This window comes from Halichoerus grypus, chromosome 10, assembly GCF_964656455.1.
Source record: "Halichoerus grypus chromosome 10, mHalGry1.hap1.1, whole genome shotgun sequence".
In the NCBI taxonomy this organism is placed as follows: Eukaryota; Metazoa; Chordata; class Mammalia; order Carnivora; family Phocidae; genus Halichoerus; species Halichoerus grypus.
In genome coordinates, this window is record NC_135721.1 from 33,635,105 (window position 1) to 33,655,500 (window position 20,396).

The 20,396-nt window shown below is 38.4% G+C and overlaps 1 protein-coding gene across 4 annotated transcripts in view; it reads left to right on the forward strand.

Annotated features, from left to right (window-relative positions):
* Window positions 1-1,571: 1,571 nt before the first annotated feature.
* EML4 (EMAP like 4) overlaps window positions 1,572-20,396 on the forward strand; it is a 146,534-nt gene continuing 127,709 nt past the window's right edge. For all 4 annotated transcript variants that reach the window (XM_078056238.1, XM_078056239.1, XM_036074889.2 and 1 more), the window contains exon 1: window positions 1,572-1,875. In XM_078056238.1, the coding sequence (XP_077912364.1) occupies window positions 1,851-1,875 (25 nt within the window). In that variant the 5' untranslated portion in view covers window positions 1,572-1,850. The remainder of the gene's footprint in view (window positions 1,876-20,396) is intronic.

Sequence of the window (20,396 nt, forward strand, 5' to 3'; positions counted from 1 at the left end):
ATATCAATGGAAGTTCTTATTCTTTTAACTGACCTAAAGCAGAGAGTGTTGTGTGCAGACACAGAAAAGCAGCTGTAAGAATGAAGGCCTTCTCAAACATTAAGTGGGTAGACTTAATAGAAACTTACAGATATAAAAATGCCCATGGTAGAGGAAACTTTGGGTAAATAATTTAATTTTGAAACAGGAGGAAACTCTGGACACCATTTAGTCTGTAACCTCAATTTATCTTGGCTGCCTTATGGCTTGTCTCCACATGGTGTGGTATTCAGAAGACACACAGGTCTGATATCCAAAAAAGACATGAAAAGTAATTTAGATTTTTAGGGCAGATTTTTAAAGAGGCACCGGAGGGAGAAGTTTACTGCATGACAGCAACAAAATGTTTAACCATCCTTTCAACTATCCAAGTCCCTCTCATTATGATAGTTGCTAACCTCATATTTCTCATCTCCCTTCTTCAGTCTGTTCCTTTCTCCTGCAATTTGTCTAGAATGACGCGAATTGTTCCCTAACTCAGCTCTTAATTATTGTATACATCAGTTTAGTTCATGAGCATCTTACAGTGCTCCTCTTCATTACTCTGATCCACACAACCAAGTCCCAAGAAGAACTTTGGAAGCCACTGGAAGGTCTTTAGAAGGAAGGAGAATAGGGGTGAGCAGGGGAGGGAGGAGGACGATGAAGGTTGTTGTTTATATGTGCTTTGGTTACAAGTCCAGTCCTTCCATTTGCAAATGAATAAAGTTGAGTCCCAAGTAAGTTTAGTGACTTAATGCTCACCTACTTAGTCACATGGAGTTGGGCTGAGAACTCAGGCTTACTTCATTAAAACCCTTTGTTATAGTTCACTAATAGGCAATCTTATATGCCCCATAAGGGATTGCTTTGCATCTCTGGTGGAAAGAACACCAGGGGGAGTAAGGAAGCCTGAGTTCTAGCTCTGCTTCTACCAGGCTCCATGACCTTGGGCAGGTCAGGTCCTTTCTAAGGCTCAGTGTTCTCCCTGAAGAGGAGGCAAGGTGAACTCTTGGGTCTTGTCCAGCACTAACATTCCTTGCTTCCAGTCTGATTTGAGCTCTGAGACTGTGGCAGTGGTAGCCTTGAGTTAGTCAGGAAGACTCACCGCCATATATCCCGTACTAGGGTAGAGGGAGAACCCGGGAAGAAGGGAGTCCTCCTCTCACTTGTTTGCCTCCTTGGTGTCCTTGTAGGACACACGGGGTGACCATCTTCTGTCTGGTGGGGGGTTCTGGACTTGGGCTCCAGTGGGACTCTCATAACCCCAAGGGGCTATGAGAATCTCTCGACGCTCCTGGGAATCTCAGGCCAGAGGCCAACCCTTATCATGACCCATTCGGAACCAGCTTCAAAACCCAAGTCCCCAGGCCCTCGGCAGAACCACTGCGCAAGCGCAGCCACCAGTTCGGCGCGAGGCGGCCGGATCCCGAGGCCGAAGCAAGGTGAGAGGGAAGGGTCTGCAAGCCCCCGCCTCCATGTTGTCACGTGGGAGGCGGAGTCGGAAGCGTGACGGCGTGCGCAGGGGTGGAGCTACCGCCGCGCGCGGGCGCGGGGGCGGGGCGCAGCGCGGCGTTCGCGGTTGCTGCCTGGTAGGGAGGCCAGGCAGGCGGCGGAGCGGCGCGGCTCTCAACCTGACGGGGAAGTGGTCCGGACGGCTGCGGCTGACTGCCCCGGGACGGGCGGACGATCCGACGACGGAGGCGGGGGCTAGGAGCCGAGCCCGGCAACCTAGAGAGCGAGCGGGTCAGGCTCAGCGGCGGCCACCCTGTCGGTCCGCTGAATGAAGTGCCCGCCCCGCTGAGCCCCGAGTCCGGCGCTTTCCCCGCAAGATGGACGGTTTTGCCGGCAGCCTCGGTGAGTACGGCTGGGGAGTCCTCCGTCTTCTCCGCGGAGTGGGAGCCTTGTTCTCTCCACACACAGCCCAGGCCCTGCTCTCCACCCTGCCCCTGGGGATGGTAGTAGTTCCACTGCACATGTTCCCCTCGAGGCTACCGCCCCTCTGCTGGCTGCGGCGGACTCAGAACCCCTCCCCCCATGCCCAGTCCTCCTCAGCAAGACCCTCCCTTCCTCCCAGCGTCCCCTTCAGTGCATGGCCCTCCTTCCCGCAAAGTGGAAACCCCCTCTCTCAGAGAGGCCCCCCAGTAGCTGGTACATCCCTTTCCATACAATCACGGCTCCCCCCACAGACCTACCTTCAGGGTTGGGGCACCCCTTTCTGAAACCTTGACCCCTTCAGGGCACAATATTTTTCCTTTCCACATACTGAGCTGTCTTTCAGAGTGGAGGCACCCCTTACCCACGCAGGGGATCCCTTTTTAAGGTAGGGACCCCCATTTCCTCTTCAGGAAGAGGGCACCCCCCCCCCAGTCTTCACTTTAAATTTGGAGACTTCTTTTAAGTATATCTCCAAGTGTCTGACAACTTCCCTTCTCTCCTTCCACTTCTCTGAACATTTTGCAGTGGTGGAGAGAACTAGAAGAAATGAAGCATCATTTGCTTAATACAGGAAAGGAAGAGGTGCATCTGTGTTGGGGGACCCTCTTTAAAAGAAGGGTGAAAGCAGAAGTATTCTCTGGCTCTGCGAGCATGCTGGGGAGAAGTCATTCTGCCCAGTGACTCCATAGGAAAGGGGGCCTCTGTCAGGGAAAGAAAGGATTCTCCATTTTTGGTATATGTTGTCTTTGTGGAATGGAAGAGGTTATTAAGTAGGCTGCAGTATCCTTTCCGTGTTCCCTTTCAGCAGAATAAAGGTAGTATATTTTGTAACTGGCTGAGGGAATCAGAACTAGAGGCTGGTACTCAACGCCCTATAATCTGTGTCTGGAATTACTATTCTTTGAGGCCATTGGAATCTGGTTACTCTAAAGATTGAGCTCAACTGTTATGATGGTGAAAGAAACAGTTTCTGCTTTGGCTGATTCTGCAGTTATGTGATACCTGTTGCTGGATTTGTATTTTCGGTATTTTATGTGGAGGTAGTTTGTATTCAGACGCCTTTCTTGGTAATAAATCCCTGGTTGATTAATGTTCATGGATCAGTGTGTGATCTGGCCATAGGCCACACTTTATTCAGCCATATTGGGATTAGTTGAATTTTTAAAATCTAAAGTCAAAAAGTTAGTGGAAGAGCAATGGACCCATTATAGGTATTAAATAGTAAAAACTATAATTTTGGCCCTGAGCCTCTGTGGGAAGAAAAGAAAAACACACATTAGAGTTCTTTGAGAGTGGAAATCCTAAAATAGGAGACAACTGAGTGTTACTCTTTCCTCCCAAGGGCACCTGTTGTCCATTATCTAACGTTTGATGTCTTATAATTCCTTACATAGTGCGGTTGTTTCATTCTTGGCTCCTTTTAAAGAGGCATCAATTTTTCACTGCTTTTTTTCTTTCTTTTTTTTTTTTTGCCTCATGCCTGCATTTATTCACTAATCATAGTGGACTGAAAGACTTGCCCTATATGTTCACAAAGAGGTGCTCGTATACTAGCGCAAAAATTGAGTGTATTGGGAGATGTGGGACTGAGATACTGCACTGTCGGCTCCTCAGCATTGAGGAATGGTGGGAGCGCTACTCAAAGTAGAAATCAGCTTTTACTTCTTTCCTGTTGATTCCAAGGACTTCTGAAAGGCTTGCCAAGGCTTCATTTTCTTTAAGTGTTTTGAGGGAATCTTTCTCACCAATTGGGGGAACTTGTTTGTTTTGGAAACACTAGATATACCTTGTTAAATAACTTTATTCCTTCTTATTCAATTCATGAGGAACTGATATGAGAGATTGAAAGATGAAGAATTGCTGTGGGGGCTTCACTTTTCATAAAGAATGTTACAGCTGACCCTAACATTAGGGATTTTTTTTTATTCATTTGATGCCATCCTTGATTGGATAAGATTTTTCTTTAGATAGGTGTTGATCAGCTGCAAGGGAGATGCCTGTCTCTAAAGAGAGGAACCTGTGTCAGCAGAGAGGGAAAGAAATGGTTCCTGGCAGTATTTCTGGAGCTACTCCTGATGAAGATAGTTTTCAGCAGGAGCTCTGTGCTTTCTCTTTCTGTCCCCCCTTGTAAGAGTAAAACTAGGCCCTATCTTAATGGAAACCTCTAAGGGTTGGGGGTGGGGGAGGGGTAATGCTGGTATATTTTACTGGTAGTCTTTAAACAGAGCTTTACTTAGCTCTTGCCAGATTCCTTATTTCTGTTCCCTGCAGTTCATTAGTCTAGAGCTTAGAGTTACAGTGATCTTTATTTTATCGTAAGAGAGCTATGAATGTAAAGGCAAGCACTTGTATTCTAGAAGGTGTTTAAAACTTTTTTTTTAACTAAAGAATTCAAAACATGTGACGTTCATCTGGGGTCACAAGTATTGAAAGCATTTATTTATTCTCAAGGAAGTATACATGTATATCTCCTTTTGTATACCAGATGGGTTCTTGAAAAAAAAAGTGAGAAAACTTCATTTATATAAGCAGAAAAGTTAAGTGCTTTATAAACAGAATGATTCTAGAGAAGCTGATTATTTAAGGGAATCTTATGCTGGATCATTTTGTAAAGTGGAAAACTTAAAATTCAAACTGTACCCTTGATTGCTGAGTAAGTTTAGATAAGGAAGACACTATGCGTCTTATAAGATGTCTGAATTAAAGTTTTGTGTATTGGCTTTTGAGATCATTGAGAGCAATGTTAGGTGATTGGTTATGTTCTATGTGCCACGTTGAAATTATATACCTGTTGTATTACTTTTGTTTTACATAAAAACAGCTAAAGGATGCTTTTAATCTCTGCCGCTGATGAATTTTAGGCAGTTTGGCTGGCAGGTGCTTGTACCATGGAATTTCCCTTAGGCATAGTATCTTTTCGTTCACAGATTATGGTAATTTAAAAAGTTAGCACGTTGGAAACAATAAAAAAAGAAATTAGTGTGTGTGGGGGGGGGGGAATACCCTAAACAAACTATCTTGATAGCCTGCCTTCAGATCACTACACACACACCCCCACCCACCCACCCATCATCCTTAGTCTTTTTAGCATCTTTTTTTCATAATAAAGGTTTTAATTTTGAGACATTTATCTTGGAATTACCCTAGAGGTTAGTCAGTGCTTACACTTTAAAGAAAGCCTACAGTTAACCATATCAGTTTTAACTTTCTGCTCCAAAGGTTAGTTAAAAAACAAAACTCAAAAGTTCTTTTAAATAAAAATTTTAACAAATGAAATTGTAGGGTTAGTATCTATAAGAAACATAACATTTTGGTGCAGGGTATATGAACAAACAAGCAAAATGGGTGTGCTTCCGTTTATGAAGTATTTTAAGAAAACAATCTTTTTTAAAAGATTTTATTTTAGAGGGTGGGGGTAGGAGCAGAGGGAGAGAATTTTTCAAGTTCACTCCCCACTGAGTGCTGGACTGGCCGGGGACATGGGGCTGGATCCCATAACCCATGAGATCCTGACCTGAGGTGAAACCAAGAGTTGGACACCTAACTGACTGAGCCACCAGGCATTCCAAGAAAACAGTCTTTTTTTAACATCACAATATTAGAACTATGATTTCTCATCTCATACTCTTTCTTAAAGAAACAATGCAGTGTATGTTAAGTATTAATCTAGTCTTAAGCATTTTTTATTCACATAAAAATGTTTATCATACAATATTATTTGGGGAATTTTTTCTTTTAATTTATTAGTTGTCTCTTGAAGGGCTTCAGATAGGCTTAAATTATATAACAAGACATGAGTAGTAACTCTTATATGGTTACTACAACATCTATGACATGAGTTACTTTTTAGCATCCGAATGGATTAATACCTATTTTGTGACCAGTACTGTGCTTGGTTGTTCTTATGGGAAGGACAAATACAAGACATGCTTCTTGTCCTTTAGGAGTTTACTATCTGGTTTTAAATAGATATCCAGAGATGTTGAAGCATAAGTGAAGTACCAGAAATGGGACTAGAGGAGAGAAACACCATTTAGAATGCTGTGCTATGTATAAAGCATGTAACTTCTGAGAGGGAGCATTTGGAGATTGCTAAATTTACCTCTATAGAGCCTGGTTTTTTAAAACAATGAAATAATTTACTTAGCAAACTTATGTTTAAGTTTGAGTAACATGTGGGAAAAGTACTCTCTTAACTTTATCCGTGTGAGTCCCATTTCTGTAACATGTAAAATTTCAATATTCATAAGAAATTTAGGAAGAACTTTTTGATTTTGAAATAGATTCTAAGACTTTTAATATGTCTATAATCTACTTCTTCAACTATTACATCAGTATGGAAGATTTCCAAATGTATAGTATATTTCTGTGTCTCTGTATGATCTCTTGTCCTATAGTTTTAGCTCTCTCAGACTATTATAATGCCTTAACTTTGCATATTGCTTTATGCTTTATCTCATTTAATCTGTACACTAATCTTGGGAGAGAAGAAATTATTCTTTTATAGATGAAGAACCTGAGGTTCAGAGAGTTTGATTTTTTTTAAAAGACTTTTTGAATCCAGAGTTTTCTTTCTCCTTTCTTCTTTTTTTGGTGGGAGGCCTGATTTGTTGGATTTGTATCCAGTGAAAACAATACAAAAGAAGAAAGAAAAATAAATTATCTTTTTTGTAGCTCATCTGCATGTATGTTAACATGTTGATATATTTTTTAGTCTTTTTCTATGCCAATTTTTTACGTAGTTAAATCATACTAGAGATAAAATTTTGCATTCTAGTTTTTTTGTTTGTTTGGATGCCAACCGTTTTTTTCATTTGAACTCCGATTTTTCTGATAGTGTTCAGTTTCTTTTCCCTACCCTACTGCTGACTCTTCATGGTCCACTCATACATCTAACATACATGAATCTGAACTCTTCCTCTAAATCAGCTGCTTTTCCGTATTTTCCACTGTCTGTATCATCCAACCTTGAAATATCAGAACCATGTTTGATTCCTTCCCATTTTTGCCTACCACATTAACATCTCTTCTGGGACTTTTCAGTTCTTGTCACCTTTTCTCATCCCTTAATTTTCTTTTCTGTCACTATAGTTCAAATACTTATTATTTCATGTTTGGATTATTGTATAGCCTAAGGAATTTCCACCTGTCTAATTTTTTTATGGGGGGGTGTGGCCTTCAGGTTAATATTCCTAAAGCAGTACTTTGATTATGCCATTCCCTCTTTCAGCTTCATTGCCTTGATGACTGAATTCAAACACCTTAGCCTTGTTTTCAAGGTCTTCTATTATCTCCTACAATCTTGACAAGTTCTGGCCAAAATGACCTGTTTCTTGTTCCCCAGATTTTGTTGGCGCTTTCTCATCCCTGTGACGATTCTCCGTACCCTTTAAGGCCCAACTCAAATATTGTTTCCTTTCTAAACACCCTTCCTTATTTGTTCCCTTTCATTCCCAGCCCAAAGTATTGAACTTTTAACCTAAGAGAATTCTTAGGGCACTTATTACAGAATTTCTCTTCTTATAAGGTAGAAATAATTATGACAAGTCTTAAAAAATATTATTAGTCTTATTTCTCTAGCCAAATTATAAACCCATTGAAGGGGCGCCTGGGTGGCTCAGTCATTAAGCGTCTGCCTTCAGCTCAGGTCATGATCCCAGGGTCCTGAGATCGAGCCCCGCATCGGGCTCCCTGCTCGGCGGGAAGCCTGCTTCTCCCTCTCCCACTCCCCCTGCTTGTGTTCCCTCTCTCGCTGTGTCTCTCTCTGTCAAATAAATAAAATCTTTAAAAAAAAAAAAAAACCCATTGAAGGCTGACACTCTCATGTGTCTTTGAAATCTCACAGTACAATATTGGAGGTTTTATGGTCCAGTAAAATCTGGGGGAAAAAAATAGGGGACCAGTATATAATCAACAACTTACAGCCTTCACTTTCACCTTCACTTTCATAAAAGAAAGAGCTTTGAAGATGAAATAATTATTGTACACAATCTGAGAATAGAGTCCTTTAAAAAATTAGTCATTATGTTCTCATTTTTTTTCATTTTACCTGAAATGAGCAAAAACTTTGTCCCAGACTTTGTTGGGACTCTGGTAAAGAATTCCATGCCAGGTTCTAGGGTAGTGTTTTTCAAATGTAGGTCTTGTGCATGACTTAATTATTATGAATTTAGAAATTAATTTATTTGGGGTCAAGATCAACATTAAAAAGGAGGAAAAGAAAGAAAGATTATAAAATATCAGTGCTTCACATGATACTGTTTGAAGAAACTTTTAATTTCAGTTGCGTATGTTTGCCTTAGGTTGCAGTATAAAATTTATTTCTTACTGTGGGTTATAGTCAGGTGAAATACACACTTTTAGTGGCTGATCCCAATCCCTGAGAGAAGGTGGGAAGATTGACATCCACATGAAAAAGTGGATGAACAATCAGAAGTAGTTACAATAAATTGTGTGCTCTGTTTTCGAAAAGTTTTTAGGATCTGAATATAATGATTGGAATATAGTTAATAGCAGTAAAAATATATTGATAGTTCTAGAATCAGTGTAATTCAGGCAAACTCAGTATGTAGAAATACGGTTTCATAAAACTGGTAGGCTAGGGTATATTTTTTACTTTGCAGAAGGATTCACCATGTTGTGTTTTTTTGTTTTTTGTTTTGTCTTATTTTGTTTTTAAGCTTTCCTGATGAAGCTGTCTCCGTCTTGACTGGTTCTTCACCTCATTAGCTGTTTGAAATCTATCCAGTCTTTAAGGCATGGCTCAGTACATTTGTTTTTTCTGGAAGCTCTGCCTGATTATTCTAGTGTTGTACTCAAACCATGGTACTGTGGTGCTCCTAAAGCAGAGGAGGCTGAGTGATTGCTTACACCTGAGGGATCTGGGAGTATAGCCAAAAATTGGAGTCTATTTAACTTAAAAATTCATATGATTATTTTGCAACCATTATAATAAGGAATGGTCCAGACAGGAATCATTGATAGATACTGAATCTAAGGGGATACTTTGATGAGGAGCAGGTTGTTTGCATAGTCTTAAATATCTCCCCATATATTGCTCTTTAGTTGCAAAGAGGTAAAAAAAAAAAAAAAAAAAAAAGTAACTCTATACGGTGATGAAATCAGGCAACACCTTGAGTATGTGATCAAAATAAATAGCACTAGTGGACATTGTGTGCCTCTGAATGTAATGCCCTGAGAACACATCTTTTATGTAGTACTCCAGCCAGGAATGGATAACCTGAATCTAATCATGAGGGAACATTGAACTCCAAATTGGGGAACATCCTATTTTTTAAAATGGTGGGAAAACTGTCTTTTTTTTTTTTTTATGTTAATGTTATAAAGACACAGAAAGGCTGTGGAATGTTCCAGGTTAAAGGAGAATAGAGAGACATGACAACTACTTGCAACATGTGATCCTAGACTGGATCTTATTTTAGAAAGGAAAATGCTATAAAGGGTAGCATTGGATTATTTGGCAAAATTGGAATATGGATGGTAGATTGGATAAAAGTGTTGCATCAGTGTTAAATTTACTGAAGGCGATAACTATCCTTAGGTTATGTGAGGGAGTATTCCACACTGAAGTTTTTAGGGATAAAGGGTCATGATACATGAGCCACTCTCAAGTGGTTCAGAAAAAATGATGTAATATATATGTGTGCATACATATATTTCTTTGTATACATAGCCGTGTGTATGTATATGCAAGGAGGGAGGATGCTTATGGGCAACTAAAGCAAATGAGTAAAATGTTAACAATAGGTGAATTTGGTAAAAGCTGTATGGATATTTTTTGTAGTATTTTTGTTCTTACAGCTTTTCTGTAAGTTTGAAATTATTTTTAAAAAATCATGAACTTTGCATTAAACTCCATAATATAGCATTTTAAAAGTATAGAAATGGCTCCTCTCTCTGACAGTTTCAGGCAAACTCATGGGATAAAACTGGCTGTAAGAATAGTTCCATATCATGTGGTTTCCTTTTATCCCTAGGCCTCAGTTTGAGAAACATGCCTCTGAGCCTGAGGCAGCTGTGGTTCAAATTTAGCCGACAGACATGTTTTGTTTGGCCCTTTTGAGTGTTTTAAAAATTGGGAAATTTCACATAAAAATCTGGATCTCTGGAATGATCTTGCCCCTGTGGGCTTGCATTCCAGATGATCTATATACTAAGTGGTGTGTCAGATAAGCAGTCTCAGTCCTTACCTTATATACCTACCTTGTTTCAGGTATTTACTTTATTTCCTGACCTCTATAGGCATATGTTTGCAGCCTTTATCTAGCCCAAGAGGTGGTGGGGGTGTCTGTCTTCCCTGTGCTCATATGATTTGATTTGAGAATTAAGTTGTTGAACTGATGCCCTGTCACCTTCTAATGTTGTAGTGTGTATATCCTATAAACAAAGTCATTCTCCTACATAACCATACTACAACCAAGAAAACTAGGAAATTAATATTGATACATTACTACTATCTAATCATCAGACCCATTGAGATTTTGCTAATTGTCTTAATAATGTCTTTTATAGCAAAAAGATGCAGCTCAGAATCAAATGTTGCATTTAGTTGTCATGTCTCTTTAGTCTCCTTCAATCTGAAACTAGTAGCCTAGTCTTGGGTTTTATGACCTTGATACAAGATTACAGGCCAGTTGTTTTGTAGAATGTCCCTTAATTTGATGTTTCCTCCTGATTCAATTCATGTATCTTTGGCACAGATGCCACAGAGGTGAAATGTGTTTTGTCGCATTGCATCCTGTCCTATGGTGCATAACTGATTTGTCCCATTGCTGGTGATGTCCACTTTGATCATTTGATTAAGGTGATGTCTACCTGGCCTCTCCACTGTAGAAGTACTTTAAATTTTTTTTGTTGTTGTTATTAATAAGTATTTTGTAGGAGTTGCTTTGAAACTTTGTAAATATTTTGTTCCTCATTGGACTTTAAGTTTATTGGTTTATTTATATCTGTATGAACTCAAGTATCCTATTTTTTTCAATGGGCTATAATCCATTACTGTTTATTTTGATGCTCACCTTGGCCCCATTTTGGCTAGTGGATGCCCATTCACGCTGGCTTCTGCATTCTTTTGATATGTTCCATCATTCTTTGAGGACTTTCTTGCTTTTTGACACAGTGAAATGATTTGGACATACAATTCAGCTCATAATACATATGTATTTTATATAATCTTAAGTGGGGTTCAGATGAGAGTTTGAATTAAGTCATTTTAAGTTAGTTAACATTTTTTATGGTTCTGTAATAATTTGTAACTGCATAATATTTTATCTTACATTTAGAAATGGTGTTAAACCAGGGACTAGATCATTAATGTAAATTAGCTTGAAGACATTTGTCAGTGGGGAGTCATTCAGGATTATATTTGTTACTGTTCTTTTTCTGTGTTTAAACAATCAGCAGTTATCTTGGAGTAAGGTACTGTTAGGTGCTGTGTGTATTAGGGCGGTTGGGTAAAAGAAAATATATTTAAGCAGCAAAATCAACCATGTTTTTTTCCCACTTACAAAATTATGATCATCTTTCCTTCTCAGCAAGTATAAATATAAACTTCAGTGCATTGTATTCCATTATTTGGACATCTGGTCTCCTTAAGCTGTGTATATAGAACATAATTTAACTTATTCTTGATGACTGATGGTGGTTATTATGGGCATTGGACGTGGTTCTTTGCTGTGACACAGTGGTGCCTTCAAGAGCTTTCTGTGTAGGGCTGTTTGCTCCATACACTAAATGACTGTACATAATTATAACTGTTTTCCTTGCTGTTGCTTGTCACCTAGTGTCTGTGTGCTTTACCCTTTCCTCTCTTTATTGTATCATTTACGAAATCTCACCCATAACATTTGAGTTTATATCTCTTGAAAGATAAGGACTCTTCTTTGATTATCAGACCTTAAATTTGTCCATAATTTCTTTTTTTTCTTAAAATTAAAAAAATTTTTAAAAAGATTTATTTATTTGAGAGAAAGACAGCACAAGCAGGGGGAGAGGCAGAGGGAGAGGGAGAAAAGTAGACTCCCCACTGAGCTGGGAGCCTGCCGTGGGGCTCAATCCAGGACCTGAAAATCATGACCTGAACTGAAAGCAGATGTTTAACCATCTGAGCCACCCAGGCACCCCTGTCCATAATTTCTTAATATCAAATACCCAGTCAAATATCTTGATTGTCTCATAAGTGTCATTTTACAGTGGTTTGTTTAAATCAGGATTCAATCAAGATCCAAACATTGCATTTAGTTGCTGTGTCTCCTAAGTCTTTTAATATGTATTTTTCCCTTCGCTTTCCTTTTCTCTTTGCAATTTGTTGAAGAAACCAGACCTTTTGCTCTGTAGAGTTTAATACAAGTGCTAATTGTATCATTTGGTGTTTTTAAAACATGTTTCTTTGTCTTTTGTATATTCTTTAAATTGAAAATTTTGGATTTTTGTATATTTTATGTATTTCAGTGTGTTACCATTACTTTTTTTATGCTCACATTTTCCCATCATTGATCTGTGGAAGCATCTTCAGATCGACTCCTGAGTCCTGATTCTAGTGGTCTTTGCTGGCTTCCTTGCTTTCTGATGGACTTTTTAAAAAAAATTTTTTTTAACACTTCTGTTGCAATTTCTACAGTCAGCTGTTTCTCTAAACCTCATTCCTTTGGGCACGAAATGGTACTCTAAGCTCTAGAGGTGCTCATTGTTTCTAGCCTAGCCTTTCTTTTCATTTCCAGTTTTAAATCTGTTGTGGTCTGGGAAACCAGATAATAAAGCTGGTTTGACTTAGATGTAAGGATTGATTTGAATTTCATAAAAAGAGGAATCCAGAGATCAAGGCCTATGCCTATTTAAATTGTATGGTGTAGCATCTACGGGGACAGGATCATATCTAATAAATATCGCTAATGTAGGTGATATGTGAGTAACAGGATACCAGATGTTCCTCAGAGGAAAATAACAGACTTCTGAATGAGGACCTTAATAAGATTCGTGAGCTTTTTTTAGTTCACAAACTTGATGGTATATATATGTTTTAAATTGTAGACTGTTTATACTCCCAATATTTTCTTTTTTTTTAAGATTTTATTTATTTGACAGAGAGATTCAGTTATGACAAAGAGAGAGAGAGAGGGAACACAAGCAGGGGGGAGTGGGAGAGGGAGAAGCAGGCTTCTTGCTGAGCAGGGAGCCCAATGCGGGGCTCGATCCCAGGACCCTGGGACCATGACCCGAGCCAAAGGCAGTCGCTTAACGACTGAGCCACCCAGGCGCCCCTATACTCCCAGTATTTTCTTTTGTTAAGATTATCTTTCTTTTGTTTTTTGTGTTTTTTTGTTAAGATAAATCTCTGTACCAGTGAGATGTTAGTATATTATGGAGTCAAATTATGCTGTATTATATTTGTCATATCCCATAAGAATGCACTTTTTCCTTTTTAAATTTTTTTTCAGAGAATGTGCTTTTTCTGCCTTTCCAAAATTGATGACTTCCTAAAGTTGAGATGACTTCCTGTTTTAAAACAAAACTATTTAGTGTTGACATCTTACATTTTTTCTTAAACTATCTTTTGCTCTTACATGCTGGTCTTGAGATGACTACCTTATGCTAATCTTTAAGTGATAGTAGAATGCTTATGTTTAAGTGACACATCAGAGCAAATGACAAAATTTGTTTGCAATTTTCTTTGAGCCATTTGTTCCAGAAAAGTGTCATAACTGAATCCTGTTGATGAGTGAGTAGGAGGTTTTTTTTTTTTTTTAAACTTTGAAGGATATCCTGTTTTCAGTTTAGTTGAGGCATAGTCTTTGATTTTCTTTGCTTTGAGTACCTCTTGGCATTGGTTTTATTTCTTTAGTCTTCTCAGTTATAATTAGTGTGGATGTGTTTTTGGCATGAACAATTTCTGAGATTTTATGATCTAGTATTGTGGATTATTTGAGATAAATTGTTAGAACCAAAGTTTAGAGTAAAGCAAGATGATTGGGTAAGTAATTAGTACTTGACTTCTTGAAATTTTTCTTTGTGAATGAGATTTAATGATCATATGCACACTGAAACTCGCACACTGTAAAACTCCTTACTTGGGTTCATTAGTGCATACTGTAATGGCTAAGGGTATGGGTTAGTGTCTCATATAGACCACTTATTTTTTTGTTTCCTGGTTATAAACACAATAAGTAAATAGATTTTGATTAGCTTCTTTGGATCACACTTTGGCTAAGTGCATTGGAAAATTGGTGGATGAGACATTTGAAATCCCTGCTCTCATGAAGCTTTTAATTCTGTGGGGGATTCAGACCATATTTATTCAGGAAATATTTATTGAATGCTTGGTATGTGCTCAGCACTCTTCCAGCTATAAACAGAGCCCTTATGGAGCTTATAATGTAGGCTTTTAAAATACAAAATAATAAGAATTGTGATGAGAAGTATAGGAAGCTTTGGAAACATGGAGGGCTATCTTAAACCTCCACCATCCAGCCTTTGTGGGTTTTTGTTTTTTGTTTTTCCAGATGCATGTCTTTGTTCAGGGTATAAGCAGAAAAATAGAGGTCAGGACACAATGGCCCTTCCAGCTCTTGGAAACCGCTTAAAGGAATGATATTTACTCCTCCCCCTTCCCCCCCCCCCAATATACCTGAGAAAATGACAGGCTACCAATAGAGATCACTTTGGTTGCAATTTTCAACCTACACCGCTATTACCAGCTCTGCTCTCCTGGTGTCATCCTAATTTAAGGTAGTTGAATTCTGTGATTTCTGTCCTCTCTCTGTCACCTGTGTAAGCGGTAGTTTTCAAAGATTATTTGCTTTTCCTATGTCTTTGTTGGAGTGTGAGTCCTCTGATTGTTAAGTCTATGATCTTTTGTATACTTGAATTAGGAAATAGTCATTGATGCTATACTTTATGGACGACATTTCAAGAAATTTGGTTCACATGAATAACTTTTTGAAAGGGGATAGCAAGGCAGAGGCACTAACATTTATTCAGCTGTGATTTCAGGAACAGTGTCAGACACATTACATAAATTAATAACTAAGGGACCCAAACATCTTAATTTCAGCTTTTAAAAATATCCTCAAAAAAATACCCTCCAGCGTAACTCTTCAGTAGATTGAATAAAACTGAACCTGTTATTACAACCTTTACTTGGATGATGATTATAGTAATATCTGTAACAGCTTTTTGGTGACTGAAATTAATTATAACTCCCAAAATGAAAATTTAATAAATCAGCAAATATTTATTCAGCAACTCCTGCATGCCAGGAATCACTTTTATACTGGGACTATATCAATGAACAAAATAAACAAAAATCACTGCTCTATTGAAACTTATAGTGAGGGAGATAGATGATAAACAGATTTCATTAAATTACTCACAGTAGGACGTCAGTGACTCCTGTATAAACATTGATGTCTGCATTGTCAATTATAAACACACTATCCTTTTTTCATAGACTAGATAGTGATATGACCTATGTGGGGTTTGGTTGTGTCAGATAAACTTAGAGAAAAGTAATCTTGGGGGTGCAAAACGGATTGGCAAAACATTGACAACTGTGCTAAGGCCACTTTGTTATCATACATCTTAGTCACTGTATATCTGATCTTATGATAGGATTTTGGAATATATATACTTTCTTAGATGTTCATTCTCAGATTCTTAATTTGTGTTTTTGTTTCATCATTCATATTTAAGGTTTTATTGTTTATTATATTTTTTAGTATTTGGACATGTATTCCTTTCAGTTTTAATATTTTTTCTTGTGGAAGAATTTGATTGTATTTATATAAAATCTTATTTTTTTTTTTTACCAGGTTAATTAGTATACATTCATCTGTTTCTCAGCCTAGATTCAGAACTCCTGTTCAGTTACTAAGGAGAATTCCCAGGATGCAGCGGAGATCTCCAAACAGCTGTTTGTGGGTGGTGGTGATGGGGGAGGCGAACAGTGGGTTGTGTGATCAGCATGAGGTCACTTCTTTCACCTTGTGGCCCTCTTTCTTTCCGGACTTTAATACCTACTTTGGTACTTAGAGCAGTTTGGGCTATTTGCTGTGCTCTGAACAGTTGTTCAATAGTAGCACCTATAAGATGATACTAGATGTTTTTTGGATGAAACTCAGAAAGGTATGACTCTGTCATGGCGACAACAGAGAAGTTGTTTCAGTAGTTTGAAAACCACTGAAGTGGTTTTAAGTGTTCTGACCCACTTTAGGCAGTTGTTTTAATGTCTAGAAATGAATGTTTTAGCTTTTGATCTTTTCCTACTCTGATTTAACCTCCATATGGCCTCCAGATTATTCTTTGGATATATCAACAATTTGTCATTTCCCAGCTCAAAACCTTTTTATCATTTACAGTTTCTATGAGATAAACTAACATAGCTTGGTATCCAACCTTTACCACCATCTGCTCCAACTTTTGGGGGATCTTCCGTGGATCCTTTCAGTGTCCCTTTTTTTGCCATAAGATTTTGACAGACTTACCATATACCCTAAGGAAAATGAGGGAATTGGAAAACCAACAGATAAGATAAAGATACATTCCTGTGAGTTGTATGAGAAAGTGTCTTTAGACACTTTAGAGTAAGGTTTTGAAATTCGTTTTCTTCCCCTGCTTATTAATAGGTTCCTACCTCTCCTTACTGACATTTTGTGTAACCCTGGGTAAGCCAGTCTGCTATTTCGTCAGACTTTATCGGACTTCTTAAAAACTGAGTGTGCTCTGTTCCTTTGGGAATTTGTCTGGCATTTTTGTTACCAAATAAAATACATTATCTCTCTCTTTTTTTTAAGTAATCTCTACAGCCAACATGGGGCTCAGACTCAACCCTGAGATCAAGAGTTGCATGCCCTAGGTGACTCTAAAATACATTCTTGATAGCACATTCTCACAGTCATTTGTTTTAAAAGGTCACAGAATACCTCATTATCATATCTTGATTTTAGTGAAAAAAGAATAGTAGTTTTGTCAGGATAGAGCAAGCTGGGGGGAGAGGCAGAAGGGGAAGGGGGGAAGGAAGGGAGGGAACTTCAAGCAGGCCCCACGCCCAAGCGCTGAGCCTGATGGGGGCTCGATCTCATGACCCCGAGATCATGACCTGAGCCAAGAGTCAGATGCTTAACTGTCACCCGGGCGCTTTGAGATTTCAGTTTTTTAAAATCAGCTTTATTGAACTATGCTTTACCTATACTAAAATATGCTAATTTTAAGTGCACAGTAAGCCTTGAAAATTTTATATAGTTGTGTATCCACTGCAGTAAGCAAGATATAGAACATTTCCATTACCCCAGAAAGTTTTCTTATACCTCTTTGCAGTGGTACTTTCTACCCCCAGTTACTGGCACTGATCTACTTTCTATCACTATATTTTATATTTTCTAGAATTTCATATAGCTGTAACCTTATAGTCTGTGGTCTTTTGTGCTTTTCACTTAGCATAATGCTTTTGAGATTTTCCATGTTGTATGTTTCATGGAAACATTCCCTTTGTTCCTTTTTATTGCTAAGTAACACTTTATTGTATGAATATATCACCAATTAGTCTATCCATTCACCAGATGATGGACATTTCAGTTGTTACCAATTTTGGGCTATTATGAATAAAGTTGCTATGAACATTTGAATATGTGTCTCCCCATTGCCCCTGCAACCACTAATCTACTTTCCACTAATCTACTCTGTGGATTTGCATATATGGAGCTCATTTTTTAAAAATTGGGTTGTCTTTGCAGATATTTTTGTCCAGACTGTGGCTAAACTTTTATTTACCTAACAGTCTTTTGAAGAGTGAAAGGTTTTTATTTGGTGAAATCCAACTTACCAATTTATTTTGATGAAGTTCAATTTATCACTTTTTTTCTTTTTTATAATATGTGCTTTTTTGGTGTTCTATTTAAGAAAGTTTTGTTTAATCCAAGGTCACAAAGATTCTAAAAGAAAACTCTATTTCCTCTACTCTTGGCACTTCTGACACCAGATGTATGGGTTTTCCATACCAGGCAATTCTGACCTTAACTGCCTGGAGTTAGTGTACATCCTACAGGTTAAGGGTTTAGTCCCACAAGACTGCCTCCCATTTCCAATGCCAATTGCAAGTTTGGGCCTCAGGTACTATTGACTGACCAGTTATAAATGGATGATTCCCATGGTCCCCTCCTTGGGCTTGGCAATTTGCTAGAATGACTCACAGAACTCAGGAAAACACTTTACTTGACCATTACTGGTTTATTATAAAGATACACCTCAGAAATATTCAAATGGGGGCGCCTGGGTGGCTCAGTCGTTAAGCGTCTGCCTTCGGCTCAGGTCATGATCCCAGGGTCCTGGGATCGAGCCCCACATCAGGCTCTCTGCTCCGCGGGAAGCCTGCTTCTCCCTCTCCCACTCCCCCTGCTTGTGTTCCCTCTCTGGCTGTGTCTCTCTCTGTCAAATAAATAAAATCTTTAAAAAAAAAAAAAAAAAAAGAAATATTCAAATGGAAGAGATGCATCAGACAAGGTATGTGGGAAGAAGTGTGGAGTTTCCCTGCCCTCTCTGGGAGTGTCACCCTCCCAGCAATTTGATGTACTCATCAACTTGGAAGCTCTCTGAACCCCATCATTTAGAGTTCTTACATAGAACATTTGAACATCATTTAGGTTCATTACATAGGCACGATTGATTAAATCATTGACCAGTGGTGACTGAGCTCAGTCTCCAGGCCTTCTTCCCTCCCCAGAGGTTTAGAGGGAGGGCTAAAAGTTCCAGCTCTCTAATTACCTGGTTGATTCCTCTGGTAACCAGCCCCCATTCTCCAAAGTTACCCCGTTAGCATAAACTCTGGTATAGTTGAAAAGTGCTCCTCTCGGGGCGTCTGGGTGGCTCAGTCGTTAAGCGTCTGCCTTCGGCTCAGGTCATGATCTCAGGGTCCTGGGATCGAGCCCCGCATCAGGCTCCCTGCTCCGCGGGAAGCCTGCTTCTCCTTCTCCCACCCCTCCTGCTTGTGTTCCTTCTCGCGTCTCTCTCTGTCAAATAAATAAATAAAATCTTAAAAAAAAAAAAAAGAAAAGAAAAGAAAAGTGCTCCTCTCACCCCTATCACTCAGAAAATTCCAAGGGTTTTAGGAGTTCTATGCCAGAAATTGGAGGCAGAAATCAAATAAATATTTCTTATGTCACAGTTTCTCTCCTGTTACTTTCTTCTTGAAGTTTATTGTTTTAGCTGTTATTTTTAAGTGTGATCCCTTGAGAATTAATTTTTGTGTATAGTATGAGGCAAGATTTGCACATTGATACCTCTTTGTTCCAGCACCATTTATTGAAAAGATTTGCCTTTGTCCATTTATTTGCCTTGGTGTACTTTTGCTGAAAATCAGTAGACCACTTGTGTCACTCTATTTCTGGACTCTGTATTCTGTTCCATAGATTGCTATGTTTATCATTAAGGAAATACCACACTGTCTTGATTACTATAACTGTATAGCAAAGATTTCAATAAAATTTTCTTTTACATTTGAAAAATAGTGCAGAGGAAATAAATTTAACTTTAAAACTTTGTAGACTGACAGAAAGTGATATGTTTCAATGATTGTTAATATTTTGTATTTATATTTTAGATGTTAATATTTTATATTTATATTTTAGAGTTTACTTTTTAAAATTACTTTCAAGAATATGATCTCTTGATTCACTAACAATCTTGGGAGTTAGAGTAGGCATTAATATCTTTATTTTATAAATGAGGAAGCTATAAGATTTAAGAGGGTTAGTTTGAGATCATATAATTAGTGTGGTGAAGCAAGTGTTAGGCCTTCAAAAATCCAGTATAACACAGTACTTTCATTTGATCCTGTTCTCTTATGTTGAATATTAGAGAATGAGTGCTTTATGAAAAATTCAGTCATTAAATTTTATTTAATTATAGAGCTATAAGAGAACAGTTAGTCCATTTTCTTGGTCACCAAAATCAAGACACATTAAAAAATCAGAATTGGGCTTCAGGGGCACCTGGGTGGCTCAGTTGGTTAAGTGTAAGTAAATAAGTAAATAAATGAGGTTGGGGGAGAGAAAGAACTGTTTCGAGAATTGAGATATTCGTGCCAAAATGAGAACAAGAATAGTAAAACTTAAATTTAGACTGTTTGAGTATGTGTGAGTTACCTATATTTTCTTCTATTGCCAAACCTTATTACCTTAAGTCCCTTCCTTCCAGACCCCTACAACCTCAGATCTTAGGTAGGAGGTTCTTGAAGGAATACTGGTGAAAGGTGTTGACAACCGGGGTTTGGATAGTAGTAGTGAAAGAAGTGGTAGCATTTGGAATGTATTTTGAAGAGCCTATGGTATGCTGATGGATGGATGGTAAAGGATGAAGAGAAGGAATGAATCATGGATAACTAACTCCTAGTTTGTTAGCCTGATCTATTTGGTGGTGGTGTTTACTTGGTG